At 33.5% G+C, this 18,853-nt stretch overlaps 2 protein-coding genes across 5 annotated transcripts; one reads left to right on the plus strand and one right to left on the minus strand.

Annotated features, from left to right (window-relative positions):
• The first annotated feature begins 1,838 nt into the window (after positions 1 to 1,838).
• LOC114372587 (nuclear envelope-associated protein 2) lies at positions 1,839 to 6,885 on the plus strand. Of its 4 annotated transcripts, XM_028330232.1 has the most exons (6): positions 1,850 to 1,987; positions 2,580 to 2,867; positions 3,088 to 3,195; positions 5,045 to 5,506; positions 5,594 to 5,695; positions 6,210 to 6,885. In XM_028330232.1, exons 2-6 carry the CDS (start codon positions 2,673 to 2,675, stop codon positions 6,381 to 6,383), a joined length of 1,041 nt encoding a protein of 346 aa, XP_028186033.1. In that variant the 5' UTR covers positions 1,850 to 1,987; positions 2,580 to 2,672; the 3' UTR covers positions 6,384 to 6,885. The 4 variants fall into 4 exon arrangements, with proteins under 4 accessions (XP_028186032.1, XP_028186031.1, XP_028186033.1 ...); XM_028330231.1 differs by having other exon boundaries at positions 1,839 to 1,987; positions 2,600 to 2,867; positions 5,045 to 5,695; XM_028330230.1 differs by having other exon boundaries at positions 1,849 to 1,987; positions 5,045 to 5,695.
• Positions 6,886 to 8,209: 1,324 nt separating this feature from the next.
• Positions 8,210 to 11,586, minus strand: LOC114372312 (mucin-2-like). Its single transcript, XM_028329809.1, has 4 exons — positions 11,324 to 11,586; positions 9,617 to 11,008; positions 8,980 to 9,169; positions 8,210 to 8,883 (listed from the first exon to the last, which is right to left on the minus strand). Exons 1-4 carry the CDS (start codon positions 11,385 to 11,387, stop codon positions 8,694 to 8,696), a joined length of 1,836 nt encoding a protein of 611 aa, XP_028185610.1. The 5' UTR covers positions 11,388 to 11,586; the 3' UTR covers positions 8,210 to 8,693.
• Positions 11,587 to 18,853: the final 7,267 nt, after the last annotated feature.

The raw sequence follows: 18,853 nt of genomic DNA on the forward strand, positions 1-18,853 counted from the left end.
ATAAAAAATGGTGCCAACAACACGAGCGTGTTCCTCCCTTTGACAAGCTGGCCTTGAAAAAGGCAATAGCAAGTCCGTTTCACACGCCAACATCTTCGGGTTCGATGTGCCTTGTGTTGATCCTCTCTCTCTCCTTCGCGATTTTGGGTTATGCGGGGTATATATCTGTGATGTGGAGAGCAGGTATGCGATGGAGGTCGGCGTTGACACGACCACAACCATACACCCAAATCTGCAAAACGTAGATCTTGTTTTTTCTTGATGGGAAGAAAACGGAAAAATGAACGCATCATCCAAGGCTCCAAACACGCGATTCGCTCTTTCAAATTCCATCATCTTCAAAGGTTATTTTGTTGTCTGCGTTCTATGAGCATCAATGATTAATAAGAGGAAGGAGCGGGGAGTAGACTAAGCGGAGGAGGAACAAAATTAACCGTTACCTTACACAAATCAAAGAACCCATATGAATCTGTTTTAAATATATAAATGATTAAATTGAAGATTTAAAAAACACAATGATTAAATTCAACCAAACAAATAAGATAAAATATTAAATATATTATTTGCTCAAAAAATTATAAAAACAAAATATTTAAGTTTAGACTTTTGAAATTTAAATTATTTGTATTTTGAAAAGATTATAAGAAAAGAAAGTACAGCAGATGTCACATGTGAAAAAGAAAATGAGACAAAAGATAATTTCTTAAAATTAGCTTAGAAATGTATAGTATATTAATATTAATTATATTATATTATATTTTGTCTCTTGTTTGTATTCGGTTGATGGTGATTAATAGAAAGAAAATAATTTTAAAAAGCTAAGAAATAATTTCTTATTCTAAAGAAACTCACAATGCCATATAAACTCTCTTCAATATATTTTATCCTCTCTCCTATATATTTAATACAAAATTAAGCAAGTTATGAACAATAATTATTTATATAAGTAACTCTCTTCAATTTTAATCAACTTAAAATTATATGTAACACATTAAAATAATAATTTATTAAGCAACTCCAATGGTAAATGCTCTTATGTAACTACATGAATTTCTGATAGTGTTGTTGCAATTTACTAAAAAAAAAAATCTTATTTTCTGTCCTTATTTTTCATTTATGAAAAGATTTAAATATACCCTTAATGGAAGGATTACGGACTGGATTAGATTAATGGAAAGAGACTAATTCGTACTCATAAATCATAATCAGAGGCTAAAATTATGATGTTGAAATTCAAAATTCAAATCTTAAAATCCAGTTTGATACTACTTGCAGCTCACATCCATCCACGTGCTTCAAAGCGATACGCCCAGGCCAAAATTTGTATTTGCCGCGCTCATACTTTCGGGTCAACACAATCAATTATCAAATCCCAGCTGTAGCTTTGGAATTTGTCATCACACCAAACCCACCAGGCTCGGAAACTCCCAACCTAACCTCTTCGCTCAACCCTAAACCCTTCCGAGTACCTAAAAACAAAATATAGCTCTTGTTTTTAAATATAAAACTTTTATTTTTCTTAATTCCTTAGTTAGTGCTCTTATTTTTAATATTTTTGTTTTGTAAAGTTCATCAAATAACCTGACTTTTGCCTTTTTAATTAATGATTTTAGCTTTTGCTTAATAAAATACTATTCACAAGCAATAAAAAACTTAAAAACATGTTGGCCACCTTTCCCAAATTCATTTTGTTTATTTATTTGAGTAAAAGAACAACCTCCGAATCCGAACCAAACCTGGTTCATGTTTAAGACACGGACATGTCACGTAAACCAAGCCAACTATTACTCGCAGATGAGACAAGAAACAATTAAAAAAATCAATTAAAATATAAAACCAGTGAAGTTGCCACATAACTCTTTGATTCCCATTACTCATTTCCACCATTTCACCTTCTCAATCTGTTTCTCTGCTTTACTAATTTGTCCCAAATCAGAACCAGATTGAGCTTCTGCACAACCAGACCAGAGATTCAACGCAGAAACTGGTATCTTTACTAACTCTGTGTTTCTTTCTTCATTAAATTATAGTTTGCCAAATCTCTCTTTATGGTGAGTGTTGCTATTTAATTTGATGAATTTGGGGTTTGGTTCAAATTATTATTGTGAAGCTTTGTTAGCAGCAGTAGCAGACACAAGAATTAATTTCGATCACGCATCTCTCATAACCCTATTTATTATTATTGAAATTATTTTTTATTCGACAGTGACAGATAGACCCTCATGGCGGGTCACTGCTTCTTCTGTCTCTCTCTCTCTCTTCTCAATTATGGAGGGATTGGATTGGATGCATTGCCTGATGCAACCACTGCCAGAAAAAAAAAAAAAAATTTGTCGAAATTTCATTGGAATCAAAATCAAATTTTCGAGCCTTACTTTGAATTTGAATCTAGTAACCTTTTCGTGAAAAGAAGATCCAGTACTTTCTAAGCTACTACTTTATTGTTTATTTGCCTGATTCATTTATTTTTTTTCTTGCTTGGGTATATAATTCTAATTCCAATTAAATTAAATGCTCAACTACCGTGTTCACACGGAGGAATGAAGTTTTTAATTGCTTTCATTTTCTTGACCATGAAGTGCTTATCCCTGGTCCATAGGATCTGATTTGGTTCATAAGAGAGTAGTACACGTTTCATTGCTCGAAATAGAGTTGAAAAATCTGGAGTTTCCATGTCTGAGAAACCATCTTCATCGTTGACATCTACCGTAGCTGCTCGAGAAGTTGATCCCTTGTTGCAGGATTTGAATGAAAAAAAGCAGAGCTTTAGGCGCAACGTGGTGTCGTTAGCGGTGGAGTTGAAGGAGCTACGTAGTCGCCTAGCTTCGCAGGAACAATCGTATGCTAAGGAAACTCAAACCAGACAGGCACGAGATTTCTTGGTTTTTTTTTTGGGTTGTTTTATTTTGTGTGTCTTTTTGTTCCTATACAACCCATTTTTGTTTGTTTTTTTTCTCTCTCTCTCTTTTTGGCCAGGCTAGAAAAATTACAACTTTGATGTCAATCATTTCTAATTTTTAGTGGGGTCAGGGAAAAATCATTTGAGTTTTTTGGTTTAGCAATTTTTTTATGGATTTTCTTTCACAGGAAGCAGAGACAAATGCCAAGAACATGGAATTGCAAATTGGAAGGTTGCAGAAGAATTTGGAAGAAAGAAATGAGCAGCTTCAGGCGTCAGCCTCCTCTGCTGAGAAGGTTTCACTCTTTCACTTGGATTTACCTTTCCTCATTATTATTTACTAAATTATTTCGCAGGACATCTCTTGATCTTTTTTAGTGGTGTGATTAGGATTACTAACTTTTGTTTATTTTCTTTAAATTACTATTACACAATTGGCTAATTGTGTCTTTTGCTTGCCTTTATGGCTGCATTGGTGTTGATTTTGCTAGCTTTTCTATTTTTCTCATTAAACAAATATTACACATCGATGCTCATCTTTTAGGATATTTTTTACTAGTTGTCTTCTTTCGTTTTGGCGGATCCCACTGAACTTTGAAATAAAGGGTGACCGGGTGTGGGTGCTCTGATCTATTACTATTATAACCCCTTTCTAACTAGGATTGTTCTTCAATTTTTCCATGCCACATTTTTCTGCAGTAACTGTTAGCTTGTTAACTAAAATTAAATTTGACGTAGGGATTAGTCCATCATGTTGGAAAATCGCTGATATAGATAATTTAATGTTAGTTTTTGTCTTTTACCGTCAATCAGTTGATTTTAAGTAAGCAAAAGCATAAAGAAATTAACTAACGTATTCAAGTGATTCTAATAGGGCTAGAACAGCCTAATATTGTAAGGTGTTGGTAATTTGACATCTATCTATCTATAACTAAGTAAAGTCGAAGAACAGTGTCTCCATACAATGAGAACTCATTCGTGCCTGCACCAAACTTCCCGTAGAGGCTGCCAGCGTCACAATTTCTTAAATTCCTTCACAATGGATGTCTCCTTTTCACTTTGTTAGGTTCAATAAATATTGCTAAGGTATGGGTTAGAAATGGTGCATCTTAAATTGGGTAACAAGAGGCATCCACATTTAATTAATGTGGAATTGTGCCTCAAGTGGGATTGTTTCTAATAGAGATATTTATGGGGAACTAAAAAAATGGGCAACGAGAAGCTTTTTTGGCGCACAGGCTGTAGATCTGCTTTTCATTAGTAAATCTATGATTATACTAAGAACATTTCCTATGGCAGTAACAAACAGACTTTTATTTAATAGGTGGATAATTTTTTCCTCCCATTGGCGATATATTAGAAAGAGAAATGAATGCACCTAGCTACATATTGTGATTACAATACTCTGCCTAAAGAAAGCTAGGATACTGGAATATGGAATGAAAATCATGTAAATAAAGCCAAGAGGCTACGATGTTTGTGTCGTGACTGAGCGAGCATTAGGCATAATTACTTCTCTAACTAGTAATGGAAACAAATTTATCGTGATCATTTGGCATAAATGCTGGTGTATCATGAATTCCTGTGCTAGATAAGCATTTCATCTTATATAATTCAAACACAAATAATACAAATTATTATTGAAATAAAAGAGTGTACGAGTATACAACAACCGAAGTGAAGATTTCTTAGATTTGAATAGTTTGCAAAGCGGTATCATTACTCACAAGGAAAGGAAAATTTGACAAATCATTCGTAGATAAGCTGAAGCACTACACATTGATTGTGCTCGGGCCTTGGGTATTCTCTAATGAATTACAGAGCATTGTACACACGCAAAAAAAGAAATAAAAATTACAGACCATGAAAGTGCTAAGTATTAAGTGACTTAAGCATTGTAAGCTCAATTTTTTTATTGGTATCATACCCCCTTAGATATTATTAGTTATATATCTTGATGTATCATGTTTCTAATTATTTTGCTAGCTTGTATTATGCTGCTTTGTAAAATATACACTAAAATCCATTAGATTCTGAGTGACTGTTTATCTCTCGCAAGTTGCAACATAAATTCAAAAGTGAAACAATCCCAAGTAGTAGCCTGAGTATCATTTACTCACAACATATATTTTAATCTTGATACAGTATCTGAAGGAGTTGGATGATCTTAGAACACAGCTTGTAACAACAAGAGCAACTGCTGATGCAAGTGCTGCATCAGCTCAATCAGCTCAGCTCCAATGTTTAGAACTTGTAAAAGAATTAAATGAGAAAAATGGTTCACTAAGAGAGCATGAGGATCGTGTCCTGAGGCTAGGGGAGCAACTAGACAATTTACAGAAGGATCTTCAGGCAAGGGAATCTTCACAGAAACAATTGAAAGATGAAGTTTTGAGGATTGAGCACGATATTATGGAGGCTCTTGCAAAAGCCGGAGAGAACAAGAATTGTGAACTGCGGAAAATATTGGATGAGGTTTCTCCTAAAAATTTTGAGAAGATGAATAAGATTCTAGGTGTTAAGGATGATGAAATAGCAAAACTTAAGGATGAAATTAAGATCATGTCTGCTCACTGGAAGCTCAAGACTAAGGAATTAGAGTCACAGGTAAAGCTATCTTGGTTTGCCTGTGTGATGCTCATTCATGCTTGTCTTTTTTTGGTGGTTGGCTCATGTATTTGTTTTAAATCACAGTTGGAGAAACAGCGGCGTGCTGATCAAGAGCTGAAGAAGAAAGTGTTGAAGTTAGAATTCTGTCTGCAGGAAGCTCGTTCTCAGACACGAAAACTGCAAAGGGTAAATTTAGCTATTGTGCTATGTGTGTTTTGGCTCAACTTGTTGAACAAATAATTGCTTATTTTTATTTATTTATTTCCTGAGAAAACTTTTTTTTTTAAAGAAAAGGAGATTATTTTCCTACAAAAAGCAATTCCCAGACATGTGCTTCTGGTTCAAAAGATACGTAATGATCTTGTTTTATACAATGAATTGGGCTCTTTTACCACCTTTTGAATTTTGGTTTGAATTATTCGATCAATTGTTTTGATTAATTTGGCTACAACTTGCATTGAACTATGAAAGTGTGAAACATGATATCAAAGGAGATTTGATTTGATTTTTTTATCTGCTACCGGACCATTATTCACGACCTTTCGCAGATGCCTAGATTTTCTGTCATAATGCGCCATTTTATCATTTACTTTCATGATCTAACCCTCCTTATTAGGCAACTTAGTGAAGTTTATATCCTTTTACTAATTACTTATGTCCTAATCAAATGACATGTTTCATTGTATGGGTTTGTGAACAGATGGGTGAACGACGGGACAAAGCTATCAAAGAACTGAGAGATCAATTAGCTGCAAAGCAACAAAGAGAAGTTGCAGCCGCAGATAAGCTAAACCAGAATTTCTGGGACACTTCTGGATTCAAAATGGTGGTCTCGATGTCCATGTTGATCTTGGTGGTATTTTCAAGGCGGTGAAACCATTCCTATATCCAAAACAATTCTTGTATATAGACCCATATATACCTTCAAATTCTAGGAGTCTAGACAAGTTGTAGAAGCCATTTTGCGCGGCAGTTTTTATAGATAATCTACTAGCTTTAGCTTGTGCAAAATGTACGCGTAGCACCAGGATCAGAAGGCATTTTTGCGGTGATCTATAAAATTACATTGCGTAGTTGCATTTATACATTTATGGCCACATCATTACTCTTTGTTGGGCCAGTTGATGTTTGGTTTTCATGCATTTCTCCGCAAAAAGTGATATGATAGCTCTTTAACATGACCATACAGTTTCCACCACGCTGATGCTGGGGTATAATCGTTGTGGACCTCGTTCACAATCTTTTTTCTATTGAAAATCATGGAAAAAACAGCCACTTAATAATGTGGCTTAGGTGTTGCCCTGCTGGCAAATGTCTTATGTCTACTCTGGTTTGGATATTATAAAAGTGGCTCACATGCGTCGGATTAAAGTCAATGCGTTTGGAGGATTTGCCTGATTGCCGTTATAGTTTTCTCATTATTTTCTTTGTCGACTGATTGACCTCTAACGTTAGAGTCGGCATCCAATGCAATTCATGATAATAACATGTTCTCCGTGTCTTTGACATACAGGAATATTTTCTAATGTGCATGTTCAAACACAGTTTGTTTAATTGCTAAAATTATAAAATTAGAAGAAGATTACTTAAATATCATGTGAGACTTTATTATTTTTAATAAATTTTAATCATTAAGAGAGAATGTTCAACATAGCATGTTAGAGTGTATTTCTAACATTTTTCTTGACATATATAACCATTAGGTTCTAACTTATTGAGAATGGAATAATTGCATTGGAATGTGAAAGTTACAACCATTAGTTTTTGAAAATTACCTTCAAAGTATGGAACCAAACACATCATTAGGTAGCCAAATTAGTTTGGCTCAATTTTTGAATTTATTATCATGTTATCAATATGGGTTATTTATTGATTTTGTTATTGATTAATATTGAGCATATCATCTTTTACTATTGCTACTACTAATAGTAGTATCAGATGTTGAGTTTAGTGAAAGAAATAAACCAAACTTTGAATTCTTATTAGAATAAATGTTTATATTAACATCTCTCCTCATTTAGCTTCAAATAACTGTCTTAAAAGAAAAATAACTATGGGAGAAAAAAAAAAGTAAAACCAAAAGTTCTTTCTAATTTTTGGAGTATAGTTTTGAGATAGGAGTAAACAAATATAAAAAAAAAATAAGAGATAGAAATAATTATTTAAAATATCACATACAATATCTATTTTTTTTCTTTATATTGGCTAAAATATATTTGTGATCCCTAATAAATACTTTAATTTTATGTTTGTTCTCTAATAATTTTTGTGTGCGTTAGATTCTTAATAATATTTGAAAAGTTTTGTTTTAAGTCTCTACTATATCAATTAATTGATTATGTGATGGCAGAGATCTAAACAAATTTTTTCAAATATTAAAGATCAAACATAATTTTTTTTATTAGAAAACAAATATAAAATTAAGATATTTATTAAAGATAACAAAAATATATTTTAACCCTTACCATTTGATGTTGGAATAATGAACCTATTTACGTAGTTCCTCTCCTCATTGTCAAAAAGAGTCACAAGCCTTCTTTACCATTAAGGCATCATTGCATTAGAGATAAAATAATAAACAAACATTGAAAATCTTGATTGGTCTTGAAGGGATAATCCACACTCAGTCAAAATATCAGCAACTTGATTATCTTTTTAGTGTGAGCACCCACAAAATGCGTCATAATTAGATAACCCATCTATCTAAACCTTTGTAGTGTCTCATATATCACACTCTTCATAAAATTTGAAATGGGCGAATGGGACTATTTTGATGAATAACAATCCCCCATTTAAGAAGATCAATTTCCAGAACAACTATGACCAATTTACATGAACTACAAACTCCATACAATGAAAAGAACTACTAGCTTTCAAAAATTATGTACATGACCAATATTAATCTTAGTCTGTTGTACAACCTACATACCATAAAGCAGCAATTATTTCCCTCACCTTCACCTCAACTGAATTTTAGCACATCTATGATCATTTTGGCAGCTCATAATCACTTACGTACCTTACTTTTGTTCCTTTCTTACCCTAATAACTTTCTGCACCTACAGACCTACGCACTGCATCTAATGTAATGCTACATAACATTACAACTCCAACGTATAGCTAGAGGTACTACTGAGCATCTCATACTATATGTTCTTCATGGAAATCTTGGTTTTGAAGTACTCTATGGGTGCATACTGAGTCTCGTAGTGCCAAATGATACCATCAGAATAGTGAAGCCAACAAAAGGTCTCAAACCCACAGAACGCGACACCGAAGTGGTATTTACAACAGGAGGGCTATCAGAAGCAAAACCTGGCATTATACCTGACGCTGGATTGCTTGAATTTAACTCTGAAGGTGGGGCACCATACCTGCAAAAAAGGTAGCGTTATATAGGGTCTTGATTAATATGCTTATTGGTGCACTAGAATTATTGTGACAATGAAAAACTGCTGTGTCTCACTTACCCGAAAGGGCCTGTTCCTGAAGATGAAGATGTTGGTGGTGCTGTTGGAATTGATGGTTCAGGTGTTAATGGACTTGGTGGTGGTAGTGCTATTGGACTTGATTGTGTAGGTGGTGTCGGGGGTGATGACTTTGGCATTGTTGTTGTTGATGATGACGATGAAGATGATGGGAAAATGCATGAACCCGTGCCTATTCACAATTCAGAACAACCAGTTAAAAATAACCACTAGGTGCATGTTTGGCTTGCAGTTTGAAATGTTGTGGCACACATTCCAATGCAAATTCAATTGATAAAAAAAAAAAAAACACAATGAATGCAAAAGCAAGAAATCTGATCCTCTGGCAAAATTACTTTTCACTCAAACGTAATTTTGTAATGGATTCCCAAACATGCTCTAATTTAAATAAAAAACATAATTAAAAACTTACTGAATAAGTGCTTATTATGCAAGCATTTATATATAACTTGTTTCTACAATTGAAGTAAAATTTAGTTAAACTATTTTCGTATGAATTTTCATAAGTTTTCCTAGAGAGCAACTATCCTAGCTCAAGTGCATAATTATGTCATAAGATATGTTTAAGTAAATTGTAAGTAAGCTCTTTCAAAGTTTGTTAGAACTATTAAGATCTTACTTGGATTTGTGTTAACTAAAGTAGCAGTCCCTCCAAAGTCACAGCTTGTTGGAGCTGGATTCTTCTGGTAGTAGCTGTTGAAGGCAACAGAAGCATGGTTCTGCAAAGTAACTGGACTGTAGCAATTCCCACCCTGCTGGATTTGAGAACAATCAGCACCACCCATTCCACAAGCATAGTCAAGTGCTGATTGAAGAGAAGCTTCAGGAGCTCCCTGCTTTGCAACACACCAACTCTGCCCCTGAATGGCAGGAGCATTAGTGTTTGCAGGAGGTGGTTGTGGTTGCGGGTTTACGACGGGAGGAACATTTCCTGATGGAGGTGGATAAGATGTCACAGGGTTGGTTACTGGCGGTGGTGTCGCTATAGGAGTCGTAGCTGGATTGCTCACAGGTACTGGTGAATTGGCTGGATTTGTGGGGGTTATAGGATTAGGCACTGGTGTGGTAGAAGGAACTGTCACAGGCATTGCAGCAGGATTGGAAGGGGAAATTGTGACAGGATTTGTGGCAGGAACTGTTATGATTGTTGGTGTATCTGGTGGTGTAATGATTGGTGTGGATGATGCTGGATTTGTGGGGAAAACTGTGTTTGTTGGGTTGGTTGTATCATCTAGACTTCTCCTTTTGAGTTTTTTGCTAGCAAAATCTTTTGCTGAATGCACCTCTATATATAATGCAGCTATTCTTTTTCTAATATGAGTTTCGGATTCTAGATATTTGGATATCTTCTCACTGAATTGAGCTAATTCCATTGAAGGGAGGATAACTGTGCTTTTTATTGTCAGAACAATGGGAACATCCTTGCAAGGAAGAATGGAAGCAGCAAGAGTGGCTCGTTTGATGATAGCATGAACAAAGTGATCCCCCATGCTTAATTCTCCACCAATGCTGTCTTCTACCATGACAAAGGATTTCGTTTCCTTTATAAATGAAAGAATCCTACGAATACTGTTTTCATGCGATGCATTCAACTTTTCTAAGAATGAAAGTGGATATGCTACTGAGATTTTTACCTCCCTTCCTAAGTGAAGCTCTCTGAGAACTGAACCAATTGATTTCAAAGCATGTAAGAACAAAGGCATTTCATTTTGTGCTAAGCACTCACTGCCACAGCTAGCAATGATGCTCTTGATGTTTGAATGTGAGAGAATGTTAAGTAGATGAGCTTTTAGTTCAGAGGGTTTTGAAATAATGAAATTTTCAACTTGACTTTTGTTCAAGTAGACATCAGTTAGCACTTTGGAGTTGCTGAGAGTGCTCAAAATCCTATGATCTGTGACAAAAATTCGAATCTGAGTTGGCGAAACGTTGCTTTGCTGGAGGAATGATATGGTTCTAGCAGATGTTGAAGTGTCTCCTCTCTCACGGTAGGAAAAACCCACCAGAGATCCTGCAAAGAGTGAAACAAGAGAAGCACAATATTATGAGCAAGTCCAAAATTTGTTTTACACTTCAATTTTTGTGCTGCCATCCACTGATTTTTCTACAAGAACAAAGTAGGGTAGTCCAAAAAACTAAAAGACAAAAAAATCAACATAATTGAATGAATTCAATCACTGCCAAACTCAGCAAGTGTTGTAGTTTCAGAAACCAATAAGCAAACAAAGAAGAAACTGTTAGTTTTTGCAATTATGGCTATTCACCAGAATAAACAAGATTAATTACTGTGCTGAGATATTATATATCAGTGTCGGCTACTACTCACCAGAACAGGAGGTACTGAGAAAGGAGAAGAGAAACAAGAGGCACAGAGAAGCTTCCTTGGCCATTATCCGAGAGTGTAAATGCAAAGTAGAAGAATGACAGTTGGAGTTTCAGTGTGATTCATGGAGCAGCATGTGCTTTAAAGACATGTCAATGGCATAGAACATGAATAAAAGCCCACAGAGGCGGGGGGTGGTTGAAGATAAAGGTGATGTGTAAGGGGAGAAAAAAGGTGTCAAAAAAGAAGGACGCCCAAGTTATTGTTATGATAAAAAAGAAAGAAAGAAAAGATATCATATTAGATTGGACGATGTTACTTTGTCACGAAGGATTGAGTTGGAATTGTTTTTGTATGATATCACAGTGGAAAAGACATCATATCAGCATGCTTTTAGCAATTAGTGTGAATAATATTGAATTCGATCCTCTTAAAAAAAATTTTAAATTTGAGTGTTGTATGTATAAAATATTAAGAGGAAAATTTTTTATTAAAAATAATCAATCAGATTTTTCAACAAAGATTAATTATAGATAACATTAATATATAAATATTTTATATAATAATATGGTTATAAAAAAAAATATCCCATGCTTTTTATTGCTTCTCTATCTTTCTTTACCAGAGCCCTTACATGAATGTGCATGACCAATACTGGGACATCACGTCCTTTAGTTTAGACTATGCACATGTGATTGATTTTTGTATTGGTATGGTATTCCTGGGCTAAGGGCTTGTGCTTTTGGATTCCATCACTGGCCATTGCACATAAACCACGTGTACGGAGCAGTGATTATTATATTCTGCTTTGGAAAATTAGGCAAGAAAACCATGCATGAAATGAAAGAGTATTCAACTTTGTAACGAAACAAAATTAACATCTTTTTTTTATTGAGAAATTAATTTTGGAAAACTTTTATAAATTAAGAAAGTGAAATGTTGAGGGTAACAAGAAAAAAAGGGACAAAAGGGGTAGCAAAAGAAAATGGTGTTGCTTTAATTCGGATGAGATAAGCGGTAATGTTGGATTACTGTGAGCTTTAGTGTGCCTATTAAAGTTGGTGGATAATATTTTTACCAAAATTAGTCTTTGTCGGATAGCAAAAACCAATTCGGATATAGATTAATAGTACAAGATGAAATTCTGAAGAATTTATTCGGCAGCTGAGTAGGACCAAAAAAAGTTTATGCTCTGTACTAGCCATATGCAACGTACAACCCTTGTTGAATTTTTACAATATATTTAGACAACATGGGTGGGACAACCCATGTGGCATAGGCTTAATCTTAATCTGCCTTCTCTCCTTTCAAGTTTCAAAATTAATCAAAAGCATTGTCTGACTAGGTCTCCAGCCAAAAGCAAAGCAGATTAGAGAGTGGTTGCACAGTCTCCGTTGATAAGGCTGATGCATTGTATACGCAAAAAGCGTCCCTTCTAAATCTCTAAACCAAAAAAAATATAAAATGGAAGAATACAAATGTTTGCTGAGCTTTGAACACTATTTGGGGAATGCATGTTCTATTTTTATTTTAACATATTACTGAGAATGTATGGAATATTTATTTGGGGAATGCATGAAATATTCATTTATTTTGTGAAATTTTTTCTTTGAGTTAGATTTCATTTATTCATAAAATTTGAATTGAGAACTTACTTAAAAGAATGAAGTCTAATTTCACTTGGACTAATATGTTATTCGTATGCATTTTCAATTGAACCCTTAATTGTTATATTTGAATAATTTAAATTGGTTTTGATGATTGTTAGATGATTTCGTTGTTTGCTTTGTAAAATAATTAAGAAATCTTAGGTGGGCGTGGGAGAGCTTTTTTGTGGTTCATGAATTAAGACGGTTGAGAAGTGAGAAGCTGCCTCCGGGGTGAAAGAAAGGTGAAGAAACAAAGAGTAGTGCTTTCTGTTTTTGTAAATAATGCAATAAAAAGTGTTGTCTGCTATTTACATGATTACGGAATCAAGGGAGTTTCGGGATCAGTTGTAACTTGTAAGTATACAAACGTCACCACACTGAAATTAACATATATGTACCTAATGAGATTTTTTCCTTTCCTAGTATGAGTCGTGGGAGAGAGGAGGTTACTAATTTTAATGCTACACACATGCAAAAGGATTTCCAAATTCCAATGGTACTTATAATGGCCTACACTTATCAAAATAATTACTGTAATAGGTAACTATTTTTGTGAATATTGTTCATTGTCGTAAATGTTTTAAGGAGATAAAAATGAAAAAATTGACTCTGTATTGCAAATTCTTTGATATTATCTAAGAGAATGAGTAAAATAAGATAATTTTTTTGGAGCTGAATAAAAATATAATATATTTTTTTATAGTAATTTTTTGCAATCCATTTTTTTATGACATTAAATATTTTATGAGATACTTCTCTTTCTTCTCTTCTTATCAATGTCCTACTTGCAGAAGATATTATAAAAAGAAAAAAAAACATGAACAAGAATAAAATTTCTCTTAAAAATTTGTAATACAAGTAACCTTTGTTGCTCATGGATGGAGGAGGGATAAAAGAGGTCAGGGTTGTGGGGGGTTTTAGGAGAGCAGATTGCAACCCTATCCATGATTTTTTTTTGTCAAATTCTTATGTATGAATATTATGTTTCAACCCATAAGACTTGGTTTGAATTATACTAGGTTTGATTTTCTCAAGAAAGGTCTTGAGTTTAGATTTTGTGAATAGAAAAATATGGTTAGAAAAACTAAAGATAATTAATTAGGTTTCTTGATGAATATTAATCATAAAAAATATTGGTGATATTATGCACCAATGTCACATTGACAAAAATATTATGTTTCAATAATTGTCACAACTAACTATCTAGACAAGGACATCAACACAAGGAGTGAAACTTTCCTGCACCTCCATGTGTTTGTGTTTGCTTCTTGTATCCATTGCATTACAAAAAACTCAATAGATAATGTAATTTTACATTGCAGATTGACCTTTCGTAATGTAATGAGGTGCAGGAAGCAAAATATAGAGACACGGGAAGCAACAATCCTATGCAAGTTAATGCCATAACACTTGGTATATAAATGGCCCAAAAATCTGAACTTGAATGTCCATAGAAGAGTGGGAGGATTTGCTAGGGACACCCAACAGCATTGCTGGTGCACCCAGCAAATTTCCAAAATGGCAAAAATGCCCTTCAGCCTTTTGCGAACTTTCTTCCGTTGACACTCGCGGAAGAAATGTTCCGCGAGCATCTGCGAAAGAACCTTCTTCCGCAGTTGACGGAAGAAGGTTCTTCCGTGGATGCCCGTGGAACATTTCTTCCGCGAGTGTCAATGGAAGAAGAACTGCGGAAGAACCATCTTCCGTAGAACTACGCGGAAGAACTTCTTCTGCCAGAGTCAACGGAAGAAGGTTCTTCCGTGAGTTACCACGAAAGAAGGTTCTTCCGTGGGCTAATTAGTTAAATTATTTTGTTAATTTTAAGATTATTTGGTATTAGTTAAATGATTTTTTCCTCTCACAAGTTGACCAATGGCCGATTCTTGTATGCACCGCATGATATGTATTGGTCACTTTTTTCCTCAAATTATTTACAGTAAAATTCATTTTGGACTCGTCGTTCTTCACAGTTACACACACTCTAGTCACGCACTTCTTCCTCTCTCCATTTCTCTAACTCTGACCATGCAATTGGCGTTGGTCTCATTGCATTCTCTGTAGAAATGACGAACAAGGCCAAAGGAAAAGACAAGGAGGTCGCCGGAAAAGGTTCTACCGGCAAGCCGCAAGGGCGCCTTCGACGATGACAAGACCGGTGGCGGCCAAAAGAGAAACAAGCGAGGTGTCCTTCCGTTATTTCTAACGACGAATTAAATGCCGTGCCAAGAAGGATGGACATGCCATATAAGGGCCAGAGTAGCAGGTCACGTGTCGTCCCTCAAGAGGAAATGTTGGCCCGAAACTAACTTTTTTGAGTTTTGGGCCTTCCGTTGCAGGCCTTGTTTGAATCAACCGGTGTCTTCTGTTATTTTTTTTGGATTCGTTGACGTGCAAACATGAGATAGGCCACCTTTGGAGAGTCTCATGGCTTTCCCAGATAATTTTTAAAAAACCCCGAACAGGGGTACTTAGGCAAGTTTACATGGCCCGAAACTAACTTTTTTGAGTTTTGGGCCATCCGTTGCAGGCCCTGTTTGAATGAACCGGTGTTTCCTGTTATTATTTTTGGATTCGTTGACGTGCAAACATGAGACATGCCACCTTTGGAGAGTCTCACGGCTATAATTTTAAAAAAAAAACCCGAACAGGAGTACTTAGGCAAGTTTACATGGCCCGAAACTAACTTTTTTGAGTTTTGGGCCTTCCGTTGCAGACCCTGTTTGAATGAACCGGTGTCTCCTATTATTTTTTTTGGATTCGTTGACGTGCAAACATGAGACAGGCCACCTTTGGAGAGTCTCACGGCTTTCCCAGATAATTTTAAAAAAATCCCGAACAAGGATACTTAGGCAAGTTTGCATGGCCCGAAACTAACTTTTTTGAGTTTTAGGCCTTCCGTTGCAGGCCCTGTTCGAATGAACCGGTGTCTCCTGTTATTTTTTTTGGATTCGTTGACATGCAAACATGAGGCAGGCCACCTTTGGAGAGTCTCACGGATTTCCCAGATAATTTAAAAAAAAAAAACCCGAACAGGGGTACTTAGGCAAGTTTACATGGCCCAAAACCAACCTTTTTTCTCAAACGACAATGACTGATGTGACCCGACAATGAACGATGTGACAGGAGGTTGCTTTAGTTTTACGCTTCACAATGTAAAATAGTCACGGGTCTGGTAAAAGGGAAGCCATGTGCCTGGCTGGGCCATTTATATAAATGATAGATGGGGATGTCCATGGTACTCAACAGCAACTAGTATTCAGAGTTTGTCAAATTAATTTTCAATAAACAATGACATTCTTAGGAGAGACTTCGTCCTAGACGATCGTGAACTCGAGGTTGACATTCATTTTTCGAAATGGAACCGTCATTCACAACGAGTGTGGGGTTTATTTTCAAAGTTCTGGTCCAGTGCCCATGCGAGTACCAAACCTATGCGATTTTTCAACTCTCAAAAGCAGAATACACAATAGTCTTCGGCTAAACAACAATGAAGTTGTGGATGAAATTCATTACCGGCGACCAGTGGAAGATACAGGTAACAACATTTACTTTGAAAGTATGTAATTGAAAAATGACATGGATGTGAACACCATGTTAATGTATAATGATCAATTTTCATTTGTTGGATCGATTGAGTTGTTATGTACCGTTGGTAGAACAACAGATGCAATTTTAAACTTACTTGAACGCCCCAGCATCCCTACACATGATGCGGTTCTGTATTACAACAGAAGGTGGAACATGCCACGCCAAAACAACTTTGTGGGTTACGCGTTCACCGGAATAAATCCAAAAAAAAATTGATATTCCAAAAAGATGTAGCATAGATCAACTGAAGGATTTGATCAAGCAAGTAGCACCTAAAGGAAATCCTCCTCATGGGATTCACAAATCCCAAGTTGTAAGGCGTTTGCTTTATCGATAACCTAGTCATTTGGAGTATTCTGAGAAAGTTTTAGAATTTAAAATTGTTGAGCTGAAATGTGACGACGATGTGCTGAAGGTGCTGGTAGAGTCTAATTATTGAAAACAATTTGTGCCAATAGAAATTTTGGTTTTCTTTAGTAAAGTGGTTATGGAAAATGAGGACGATGTGGTTACGTCCTTGCGTGATTGAATGCTAGTTAAATGTTAGGCTGTTTCGTGCAAATTAAATTTGTGTCCATGATGTTCTAGTCGATGTAATATGTCTTAGTGTGTCAATTTGTTATGTTTGTGATTCGTTTGTAATGTGTAGTATGTATGAAAAAGGAATAAAAATTTTATTATCAACTTTTACCAAAAAAATTTATAAGTAATAAATGTTTGTGACCCGTTCGTGCAAATTAAAATTTATAACTTATTTTGTCCAATCAATTACATTTAATTAAAATTTGTAACTTATTTGTTTCAATCAATTTAAATTTGTAACATATTTGTTTCAATCAATTAAAATTTGTAAATTATTTGTTTCAAAGACTAACTTATTTTTTTAAAAATTTCTAGCTTCTTTTTTAAAATTTCTAACTCATTTTTTTAAAAATTTCTAACTTATTTTTTTAAATGACTAACTTATTTTTTAAAAAATTTATGGCTTATTTTTTTAAATGTCTAACTTATTTTTTTAAATTTCTAACTTATTTTTTTGAAATTTGTAACTTGTTTTTGATTAAATTATATAATAATTTTAAGTAAAAATTAAAATTTGTAACTTATTTGTTTCAATGACTAACTTATTTTTTTAAAGTTTCTAGCTTAGTTTTTTTTTTAAAATTTCTAACTCATTTTTTTTTAAAATTTCTAACTTATTTTTTAAAATTTCTAAATTATTTTTTAAATGTCGAACTTATTTTTTTAAATTTCTAACTTATTTTTTTGAAATTTGTAACTTGTTTTTGATTAAATTATATAATAATTTCAAGTAAAAATTAAAATTTTTAACTTATTTGTTTCAATGACTAACTTATTTTTTTTAAAGTTTCTAGCTTTTTTTTTTAATTTCTAACTCATTTTTTTAAAAATTTCTAACTTATTTTTTTAAAATTTCTAACTTATTTTTTTAAAATTTATAACTTATTTTTTTAAATGTCTAACTTATTTTTCTAAATTTCTAACTTATATTTTTGAAATTTCTAACTTATTTTGTCCAATTAATTACATTCAATTAAAATTTCTAAGTTATTTGTTTCAGTCAATTAAAATTTGGAACTTATTTGTTTCAATCAATTAAAATTTGTAAGTTATTTGTTTCAATAAATTTCTAACTTATTATTTTAAATTTCTAATTTATTTATTTTAAATTTGTAACTTCTTTATTTGAAATTTCTAACTTATTGTTGTTTAAATTATATAATAATTTTGAGTATAACTTAAAATTTCTAACTTATTTTGTCCAATTAATTACATTCAATTAAAATTTCTATGTTATTTGTTTCAATCAATTAAAATTTGGAACTTATTTGTTTCAATCAATTAAAATTTGTAAGTAATTTGTTTCAATCAATTTCTAACTTATTATTTTAAATTTCTAACTTATTTATTTTAAATTTGTAACTTCTTTATTTGAAATTTCTAACTTATTGTTGTTTAAATTATATAATAATTTTCAGTATAACTTAAAATTTCTAACTTATTTTGTCCAATTAATTACATTCTAAAATTTCTAAGTTATTTGTTTCAATCAATTAAAATTTGTAACTTATTTTTTTAAAATTTCTAACTTATTTTTTAATATGTTCATAAAGAAATAGAGACATTATATTTAAGTAAAAACATACATAAAGACATAATTTAAGTAAAAACATAATTTAAATACATAAAGAAATATAGACATTATCTAAGTCAATGTGTTTTAACAAATACTAAAATTTAAATACATAAACAAATACAATAAAAAAGATAAATC

The sequence above is a fragment of the Glycine soja genome, chromosome 10 (assembly GCF_004193775.1).
Source record: "Glycine soja cultivar W05 chromosome 10, ASM419377v2, whole genome shotgun sequence".
Lineage (NCBI taxonomy): Eukaryota > Viridiplantae > Streptophyta > Magnoliopsida > Fabales > Fabaceae > Glycine > Glycine soja.